We start from the raw sequence: 10,805 nt of genomic DNA, 5'->3' as shown, positions 1-10,805 counted from the left end.
GCCTCTGGGCACCCACTCCCGGCAGAGACGAGACACACTCCTGCCATTATAGCTGCAGGGAGCTCAAAGGCCCTTCCCCAGCTGCTCCCCGAGCCCGGCCCGGGGACCAGGGGGGCTGTACCCCAACAGCAGCCTCAAGGCCACCCGCCAGGCACTGTGTGCCACTTTTATTTCTGCAGCTCCTCCTGGCTCTTCGGACACAGGGACCATGTACTCATAGGTCTGCGTGCCATCTGACAGTACTCCATGAGTGAGCATGTTTCAAGTCCCCCACAGTTAAGTGACAGGAAGAGGTGATGGAGAAACCAGGTCAGCGAGTCCCCACAGCGTTTATTACCGGACCTAGGATGCAGAGATGGAGTCGCAGATGACTTGCGGTCCCCCCAACCCCCTGCCCGGGGAGACGACCAATCGACGGGAAACTAGAGCGCTTGTAGAGTGCCAGCCAGAAGCGGCAACCTGGTGCTGAGGGGAGAGGGGCCTTCAGGGAGAGCCGGCCTCAGAAGTAGAGCAGCAGAGGAGGAGAGGTCTGAATCTCTCACGCCCAGCGTGGGAGAGAGGAGACACGGCCGTGAAGGGCTGTGCCGGGCCATGGGCCAGCCCTGCAGGGAGGACTCCCCAGCACTGCAGCCCTGGGACATGAGGGCAGGCGGTCAGTCGGTCTACATTTTAGGACGGCTTTTTGGGACGCCGGGCGGCAGCCTCAGGAGACAGGCCGTCCTGGGTGGCTCTCACCGCTCCCTGCAGGGAGGCGTCCCCGGTGGCCCAGCCCCGGGACATGAGGGCAGGCAGGCAGTCGGTCTGCATGGCGTCTTGGGATGCAGAGCGGCAGCCTCGCTGGAAATAGGCCGTCCTGGGCAGCTCTCACGGCATTCCGCCCGCCCTCCCGCCACCCTCGCGGCCCCCACTAAGCCCAGGCCCCCAAGCCCCGCCCCTGTGGGCGAGGCCTCAGAGCACCTGTCAGAGGTGGAAGCCAGCAGCCCTTGGCCTCCTCTGCGCCCGCCAGAGGCCGGCGACTCCTGCTCCAGCGTCTGGAGGCGCCCGGGACTCACCCTGGGCACGAAACTGACATGAAACTGCCCTGGAGGAGGACACGGGAATCTGCACTTTTTTTTTTTTTTAATAATTCCCCACCCCGACCAGTGAATCTAACACAGGACCCTTGGTAGAGAACCACTGTCCTGACATCTCGATCCTGCAACTTCCCACCTTTCTCCACACATCCAGTCTTTCTCCTGCTACGCTTTCCTCCTGAGCTTCTAACCAGTCCCGGAGTCGTCAGTACCCAGAGCATGCCCCAGAGACTGCTATTCAGGGTCCTGCTCGAGCCTGCAGCTTCCTCCCCAGCCCCTGGCCTCGCCTGGACGTCTTCACCACCTCGCAGGAGCTGCCTGTCAAGGGAACACAGGCGCCTTTCCCTGCGAACGAGGTTCTCCAGGCTCTGCCGGGCCGTAGCAGGGGTCAGGGTCTGCGTCCCCTTCAAGGCCCAGCACCACTCCACCACGTGGACACACATGGCGCCCAACCACTCAGCATGGACGCTGGGGTCATGTCCACCCTGGGGCTACCGGGAACGCTGCTGCAAACGTGAGAGCACTTGCATCTGAGTCCTGCTTTCACTGCTTTTGGATTTACACACAGAAGTGGAATTGATGAATCATTTGGTAGTTTTAATATTTTGAGGAACTGCCATACTATTTTCAACATCTTTCTGACATAGGAACATCTATGAGGAATCTACTGCAGAGCATCACATTAAATCACAATAAGACCCCGGCCCAGCTTAACTGACAGTTAACTAGACAGTGCTTGCTGGTGCTGCCTCCTCCGAGAGCAGTCACAGAGCGCTGCTGAATGGGGCACCTTTGGCGCTTGGACGTCCCTGCAAAGGCTGGAAAAGAAGAGCCTGCAGTCCGTCTTCTGACGGGAGAGGGGAGACCTCCCCAGAGCCCATGTGGTCCCCCACGCAGGCCCCAGGTAGGTGATGACCACAACTTGGAGCCAGAAGTCCGGGTGACATCACACAGCCCAGAGGCCCTGGGATCAGTGCCCCCGTTGGGTTTTCAAGACTGAAACAAGGAAGACAATCCCCTGTACTTAAAAGGTGTGTATTCCTGTTCTAAAGCTTCTCACACTGTGCTACATTTTATCCTCTCCTGTCCCAAAAGATGCAGAGGATGGGTCTGGGATCAGAATCCAAATCTGGGACTGCCCTGGTGGTCCAGTGGTTAACAATCTGCCTGCCACTGCAGGGGATATGGGTTCGATTCCTGGTCCAGGAAGAGTCCACACACCTCAGGGCAACTAATCCCGTGCGTCACAACAAGAGAAGTCACTGCAATGAGAAGCCCCCGCTCCCCGCAGCTAGAGAAAGCCCGCTGGCAACAGTGAAGCCCTGGCGCAGTCAAACACAAATAGCCCGCTGGCAACAGTGAAGCCCTGGCGCAGTCAAACACAAATTTAAAAAAGAATCCAAATCTGTGACCCCCTTCTCACGTGACAGGACGCAGGTCCACGTCCCGGCGTGTGCGGAACCCGAGGAGGAGGAGTCACGTCACTTACCGAAGCTTCACGTTCTGCCCGGTGTAGGACTCGTAGGGCTTCTCCACGTGCGTGAACTCGAAGTCAAAGGCCTGTGACTGCGTGACCTCTCCGGGCCGGGCCAGGTCCTTCACCAGGGACACGAACTCGTGGTGGTTGCCGCGGTCGTAGTAGAGCTCTGCGGGGAGAGCGGAGACCTCCCTACTGGAGCCTGGCCCACGGAGGGCGGCGGGGGCCCGCTGCGGAAGTGCCCCTCCCAGCCGCGGAGCCGCACAGCGGTTAGCGACCCCCTCTTCCCGCCCCGCACGGCAGCCCTGCACCCAAACACCCTGCGCTCTGTGGAGACCCTGTCCAGGGAAGCACCCAGGGGACACAGCGGGGGGACTGCCATCGAAACACCGCATCTCTTTACACAGTTATAGCGATTCCTAAGTGTGGGAAGCGTGCTCGACTCCGTCACTCAGTCACACCATCCTCAGGGCAACCTGAGAGGCTGGGTGGGCCCGTCACGCGTTTAACAGACAAGGAAACTTAGGCGCGGTGGGGCGGGGCGGGGCCGGGCCCAGCGCCCCAGGTTTCCTGCCCGGCCATGTCTGCTCCTGGGCCCCGGGAGATCAGGGGTGAACACGAGGCGGGAGGCAGGTGAGGACTTGGGAGATGGGTCCACGCGGCCCCGCTGACGGAGGGGCTGTCAGGTACCCCAGTCCCCAGACTCGTGTCAGCACCAGGACCTCCGAGGCTGTGCTGAGGCACAGATGGCTGGCACTCCCCCCCCAATATCTCCGATTCTGGGGCCTGGGTGGGACTCAGGATGGACATCCTAACAGACTCCTGCTTGTCCCGAGACCACCCTCTGAGAAGACCTCCTGCACACCCACCCTCCTCTCAGACAGTCCTGCTGGCTGTCTGTGCCCACGTCACACTGCTGCTGAAGTGGTGAACTGTGCTCCAGATGGCTGCTGGAGACAAGGCCCCGGACCCCAGCGCCCCCCGTCCCCAGCTGTGCAACGGGGACACTTATTACCGACCAACTCCACGTGGCCCCAGCGCAGTCAAGAACTCCCCCCCCCCCCCCACAGTGGCTGAGCAGGACAGGACGGGAGCCCTGGGCCCTGGCCCTGACAGACTGGCCTCCGGCGGGAGGACGCGGGAGGCGGCGTGCTCTCACTGCATCTGCTGCTGGCTGCCTGGACAGGGGGGCCGGGACCACCCCCTGCCAGGCCTGGCCCGCACCTCTCGGCTGCCTCTCTCAGGGACAGCCTGAGCATGAGGGGCTGGGCAGACCCCAGACAGCAAAGGCCTGAAGCCCCTGACGATCAAAGCCTTCTTGGAGTCAAGAAGCCAGATCTCCTGCCTCCCAGAGCCAACACGGCAACCAGGCCTGCCACAGGGGCGCTTGGGGGGAAAGCACAGCTTCCAGGGAGCTCTCGGGCCAGCTGCCCTGGGCCCTGACAGACCGGCCCCGGGGAGCCTGTTCTCCCAAGCGGCAGGGCATCGTCCACGTCACGGGAGCTGCAGTGAGGTCAGGCCCAGCCTGGAGCACTGGTCCCGCACGGAGCGCCCTGTGATCACAGTTTGCTGCTAATCCCCCGTTACACATGGAGCCACCTGAGGTCACCAACAACCCACCTGCCTCCTCAGGCCAGGTGGTGTCAGCAGCAGGCAGCAAGCCCACCACATGGGGGTCAACAGACCATCAGGGCGTGGCTGCGGGGGCAGGGTGCCCTCTCGGGGGCGGGGGGGAGGGAGTACGCACAGGGGCCAAGGGGAGAGGGGCCACCAGCCAGCCCAGACAGGGGCCTAGTCCTCTGCCTCGTGCTGGTCCTTGGCTACAGGAGCCTCTGCTGACCAGAACGGGTGGAGCCCTTAACTGGGTACCTGGGTGTCTTGGGTGCCAAGCTCTGAGCTTTGCCGTGGTTTCAGGGGACAGCAGCAGGTGGAGCAAAGCCCAGTGTCTGAGGACCGTAAGTGGGAAATGCTGGGCTGATGGGTTCCGGCTCACCTGGGGGCTTAGATCCCGAGGCTAGCTCTCTACTTTGGAGTGCAATATTCCTTAAGAACATTAAAGACACCAAGGGAACATTTCATGTAAAGATGGACTCAATAAAGGACAGAAACGGTATGGACCCAACAGAGTGAGAAGAGATTAAGAAGAGGTGGCAACAATACACAGAAGAACTAAACAAAAAAGGTCTTCATGACCCAGATAACCACGACAGTGTGATCACTAACCTAGAGCCAGACATCCTGAAGTGTGAAGTCAAGTGGGCCTTTGGAAGCACTGCTACCAGAGAAGCTAGTGCAGGTGATGAAGTTCAGGCTGAACTACTTCAGATCCTAAATGCTGTTGATGATGATGCTGTTAAAGAGCTGCACTCAATATGTCCATAAATTTGGAACACTCAGCAGTGGCCACAGGACTGAAAAAGGTCTGTTTTCATTCCAATCCCAAAGAAGGGCATTCTTCCCAAATGTTCAAACTACTGGACAACTGTGCTCATTTCCCATACTAGTAAAGTTATGCTTAAAATCCTTCAAGCTAGGCTTTAGTGGTACTTGAATTGAAATCTTCCAGATATACAAGATATACAAGGTTTAGAAAAGGTAGAGGAACCAAAGATCAAACTGTCAACATTCACTGGATCATAGAGAAAGCAAAAGAGTTCCAGAAAAACGTCTACTTCTGTTGGGGGCCAGAGTGAGGCACTTGGCCCGTGGCAAAGGTCATGAGGAAGGAGGCTCAACATACCCAAAGGCGGGATCGAGCCTCAGGAGTCCCCCTGGAAATCCTCGAGCATCTACCCCCATAACCAGAGCCTGCCTACTTTACTACTTTGTGCTCTCACCTACACCTCTGACTTTATGGGGGGCTGTCCCCCACAACCTCTTTCGGAGAAGGAGTTAATTTAGAGCTCCAGTTAATAATAAAAACTCCTGGGCGGGACAAGAGTGTTTTAACCTACAAACTCCTCTGAAGGTTCTCTAGCCTGCCTGACAGGCTCGTCCGGCCACATGTGATTGCTCACAGCCTCCCAACCGGGAGAGGCACGAGATGCTTTAAACCTTCTAAAAACAGGTTCCTTAGAAAAGTTAGAAAACCATTAGTATAAGTATAGTGGGCTGATTAGAAATTGTATTGGTGAAGGGTTTTTCATTTGTTGAGCCAATGTTTGTTGCTGAGTCTCCACATCCCCTGCCCTTACACACATTAATGAATATACAGAAGAAATAAGTATTAACCTTTGATATAAATCACATTAGACCTTAGGCTAAGTAAATTCTTTCCTTAACTAAAACCCACTATACCCTCACCCTATAGGAATGTAACTTTATTTGGGTGGCGTCTGTTTTGAGAATAATCACCCCTGGAGAAATAAGTGTCCTGGTTGACTGACCGTTGTCACAAGGAGAGGGTCATAAATTGTCAGCAGGCCCCCTGGCCCGAAGATACGTAACACCCCTAAGACCTCTGTATACATTTGTATGAAGCACCTGACTTTGATAAAAGTCAGGACTGCTGACCCCATGTGACTTTTGCATAACATCTCAGTGTATAAAAGTAGACCATGGAAAATAAAGAATTGGGATCAGTTTCTCGAAATACTGGTCTCCTCATGTTGCACTCTCTCACTCACACTGGCTGAGTCTCCATCTGGAGCGCGGAACCCGCCATGCTTACTAATTATGCCTGGGCTTCTAAGATCCGACCGGGGAGGCCTCAGTGTCTCCTCTCCTTCGGGAGAATGGAAGGACGCCTGTGGCCTACGTAAGTGGTGCAAGCTTCTTGTCTTGAAGTTTTATTGGTCTCCTGCGTAAACCAAGCTACTCAGCCTCTTTTCTCCACTGAATTTTCCTACTGAGCTATCCTCATTCTATTACTCTTTACATCTTTAATTAATATCTAACTGAAGCTATTGTATCCTGATCCTCGCCGATGCCATCCCTGCTTTGAACTCCCTGGATCAGCCGGGGCTGGACCCCGGCATACTTCTGCTTCACTGACTATGCTAAAGCCTCTGGACCGTGTGGATCACGTAAACTGGAAAAATCTTTGAGAGACAGGAACACCAAACCACCTTACCTGCCTCCTAAAAAACCTGTATGCAGGTCAAGAAACAACAGTAAGAACCAGACATGGAACAACAGACTGGTTCCAAACTGGGAGAGGAGTTGCGTCAAGGCTGTATATTGTCACCCTGCTTATTTAACTTCTATGCAGAGTACATCATGCGAAATGCGAGGCTGGCTGAATCACAAGCTGGAATCAAGACTTCCAGGAGAAATATCAATACCCTCAGATATGCAGATGACACCACCCTTATGGCAGAAAGTGAAGAACTAAAGAGCCTCTTGATGAAAGTGAAAGAGGAGAGTGAAAAAGCTGGCTTAAAGCTCAACTTTCAAAAAACTAAGATCATGGCATCCAGTCCCATCACTTCATGGCAAATAGACGGGGAAACAGTGGAAATAGTGACAGATTTTCTCTTCATGTGCTCCAAAATCACTGCGGATGGTGACTGCAGCCATGAAAACAGAAAACACTTGCTCCTTGGAAGAAAAGTTATGACAGTCCTAGACAGCATATAAAAAAGCAAAGACATCATTTTGCTGACAAAGATTCATCTAGTCAAAGCTATGGTCTTCGCAGTAGTCATGTAGAGATTTGAGAGTTTGACCATAAAGAAAGCTGAGTGCCAAAGAACTGATGCTTTTGAATTGTGATGCTAGAGAAGACTCTTGAGAGTTCCTGGACTGCAAGGAGATCAAACTAATCCATCCTTAAGGAAATCAGTCCTGAATATTCATTGGAAGGACTGATGCTGAAGCTGAAACTCCAATACTTTGGCCACCTGATGTGAACAGCCAACTCATTGGAAAAGACCCTGATGCTGGGAAAGGTAGAAGGCAAGAGGAGAAGGGGACGACAGAGAATGAGATGGTTGCATAGCATCACCGACTCAATGGAAATGAACTTGGGCAACCTCCAGGAGGTGGTGAAGGACAGGGAAGCCTGGCATGCTGTAGTTTATGGGGTCACAAAGAGTTGGACATGACTGAGCGACTGAGTCATAAAAATAAGAGCAAAAATATTTGACGGTCCCTCTTCAGTAAGGTTCTCTCTGTGCAGATCAGAGTGGGGCTCACACTGGACCAGTCCTGGCAGGTGTCAGGGGGACAAGATGCCACAGAACTTCTTGTGTGGTGACAGTGTGAACCCAGCCTCTTGGATGGAAAGTCACGGACTTCCCAACAAAGTGCATCTCAGCCCCACGAACCACAGGGGACACTTATTCACGCCTGTCTTTGCCCCCTCTTCTTCCAGAAGGTGCAGAGTATCGCAGCCATCTGATAGGCACAGTCGACAATGCACACCTGGGTGAAGGGTTAGAGAGACATGTCTGGAGAAAACCAGAGGAAGCTCAGGGAAGAGCTGGAGGGAGTCAAGGAGAAGTTTACAGAAGGGACTGAGAGCGTCAGAACTGCCTTTTAGGAAGTTCGCTCTTACAGAAACTAAACTGAAAGAAAAGGCAAACAGAGGCAGGAAGGCCAGTCAGGAGACTGCTCCACACAGAGGCGTCAGGGGCAGCGGCACTGAGGAGGGTGAGGGAGCACTGAGGCGAGCCGCCCCCCGAGCCACTGGGGGCACCGGGGGAGGCAGGACCGCTCCGGGGCCTCCCCGGTTCCAGAGGCTGAGGCAACCCGGGGGGCGTGCAGAGCAGGGGAGACAGGAGGAGTGGCAGCGCGGGGCTGGGGCAGGGAGAGAGAGGAGCGACCTGGTTCGGCTGTGTCCTTGGGCAACCCGCAGAGACCCCGCGGGTGTTCAGCAGGCAGTCAGAGACCCAGGCACAGAACTCTGGGGTGAGCTCAGGCGAGGAGAAAGGCTCGGGAGACGTGAGTCCAAGCAGACAGGTCAGTGGTGGGTGTGCAGACGGGGCTGCCGGAGCGGGCCGCAGCGCAAACAGGCTGGCCTGCCCTGAGGACTGCGGTCTGAACAGGACCCATGCAGCGGCCACCAGAAAGCCGTCCCTGCGAGAACTCGGGCGATGCCTCCCGCTGGGAGGAGACGCAGGGCACACAGCAGGCAAGGCTGGTCTGGCACGGAGACCCCGGGAGCAGTCAGCAAGGCAACCAAAGCTGACTCTTCAAAGGTCCAGCCCCCGGATCCAGTCTAACAGGGGTTATGAGCGTCTGGTTGACAAGTGGCAGAGCCTGCACTTCACACACATCGATGATCTCTAGTCCTCACAAGATCCTAGTGACGTCTGCCCGTTACAGAGCCTTATGTAACCCAAGTAACCCTCTGCTTCAGCCTTGGTCACACACCAGGCTGTCCTACCGAATGCACAGGCAGAATGTACACACTTCCAAACCGGACAATGGTTTACGAGAAGAAAAATTCTGAGTGAAACAAACGAGGAAGGTGGCTGGAGCACAACATCAGCATTCTCACAGGCGGCCAGGGCAGGACCACCACCCGGCATGTCACCGGTACCGAAGACCTCAGAGCCGGAACGAAGCCCCGCCCGCTGCGTGCATCGTCAGGAACGCAAGGAAGCAGAAACCACATGACCGCGGTGTAGGGACCTCACTCACCAGCCTCGCTCCAGTGCCTGGAGGCTGGGTCACAAAAGTCTCTCGGGTCCAGCACACACACCCCACACTGCACAAAGCCTGGGCCCTAGACCCCTCACCGTTCTTCCAAGGGGATTCGGTTGCTGTCCCTGCCTTACAGGTGAGAGCGCCGAGGCCTAGGGAGTGGACAGCTTCCCCAAGGCCACAGGGTGGACTCAGGGGCCCAGGAAGAGCTGTTGATGGAAGTAGAAGAGGCTCTGAGAAATCTGAGAAGGGATGCTGTCCTGGGATGCGAGCAGACAGGAAACCAGGCAGGGCAGCCAACTCCCTTTCAGTCGGGCTGGAGTGAGACCTTGCCAATCGTCCCTCAACAGCCCATTCCACAACTGCTGGGGCAGGGGGTGCTCTGGTTACCTTTCACAGACGGGGAGGTGTCACCCCCGGGAATGATGGCACAGCTGCTGGCTAGACGTGCCCATCTGCACTCCTAATGCAGAGCCGCGGAATCCAGTGACAACCTTAAGGCTATGATGTGAAAACACTAAATCTAAGGAGGCCTGAACTTCACCTTACTCACGCCCAGCACAGAATGCTGTGGGTTCATCCTGTGTCCCCAGGAGCTCTTTGCTAGGAGTGATTTTAGCGTCCACGATGTAAGACATTTCTGTGGTTCTGGCATCTGGCTGGTAGAGGCTGGGGAGGCTGTGAAATGCACCCCCGACAACAGAGAACGCGCAGGCCCCCTGTGTGGACAGCACTGCTGCTGAGGAGCACTATCTACGCTGGAGGCATGTGAGCAAAGGGTCTGAAACCCACTCTTCAGCTTCAGGCCACGCTTACTCTGGATTTAAAATAACAAGGGATGGGTTCCTATAGGATTAGCCAGCCTTCGGTCTGATTTCCGTTAACTTAAATAGCAGAAGCCAATACTTCAGGCTGGACACTGAAGTGCTGAGCACACAGCCTTTCCCCAGGGCTCCTGTGTTTTCTGTCTCTGCAAAATAGAGGACAGATTCTGTGCTGGGATCTCAGGGAGCGACAGACAGCCTCTGAGGAGCGTTCCCAGGAAACCCCCCACACAGGGCCAGCGCAGGCGGGGGCGGGGCACGATGTCTCTGCTTGATGTTTTTTCAGCCAGCTGTGGCATTTACTGTGACCCTACTCCTGAACTACTGACACAAACTATTTCAGAAACACCTGTGCGTTTTAATAAACAGGAGAGGCCAAACAGAACTGGAGACAGCCCTGTGTTGACTGGCAGCTCCCAAATCTTCTGTATTGCTACTGTCTTTTATTGTCTAGCTGTAGCTGCTAACAATCGTGTTTGAAAACTGTTAGAGCCTTGGGAAATTCTGACCACTTAGTTCTGGGGCTTAGGAGTACCCTTTCTTTAAGGAGAAGAGTGCCGCAGACTCTTCTAATCAAGAAGTCTTAGGAATGCAGCTTGTGTGGACACAGGGCTGATGCTGGAGCCCGCGGGGATGCTTTCTCAAACGGCTCCCAGCGAAGGTGCGGTAAGAGGCTGGTGGGTCACAGACACTAGAGAGAAGTGGGCGGGCCACGCGGGGCTCGGAGTGGTTGTCACGACCTGCAGGCTGGCCTAGCTGGCACGGAAGCCGAGGCAGGCCCGCGGAGCTCCGACCCAGGGCGGCTGGCAACAGAACACAGGGCCTGGGGAGGAGTGGGGGACA

The 10,805-nt window shown here is 55.6% G+C and overlaps 1 protein-coding gene across 1 annotated transcript in view; it reads right to left on the bottom strand.

The window, feature by feature from the left end:
- Window positions 1–10,799, bottom strand: part of VPS26B (vacuolar protein sorting 26 homolog B (S. pombe)) — a 14,793-nt gene extending 3,994 nt beyond the window's left edge. The window contains exons 1-2 of the mRNA XM_010843748.1: window positions 9,692–10,799; window positions 2,563–2,719 (exon numbers count right to left, since the gene is read on the bottom strand). Coding sequence (XP_010842050.1) covers window positions 2,563–2,719; window positions 9,692–9,776 — 242 coding nt within the window. The 5' untranslated portion in view covers window positions 9,777–10,799. The remainder of the gene's footprint in view (window positions 1–2,562; window positions 2,720–9,691) is intronic.
- Between the last annotated feature and the right edge of the window lie 6 nt (window positions 10,800–10,805).

This window comes from Bison bison, unplaced genomic scaffold (assembly GCF_000754665.1).
Source record: "Bison bison bison isolate TAMUID 2011002044 unplaced genomic scaffold, Bison_UMD1.0 scf7180017864185, whole genome shotgun sequence".
NCBI lineage: Eukaryota > Metazoa > Chordata > Mammalia > Artiodactyla > Bovidae > Bison > Bison bison.
Note: the sequence above shows the minus strand (reverse complement) of the source record. Positions and strands in the feature narration are given on the sequence as shown.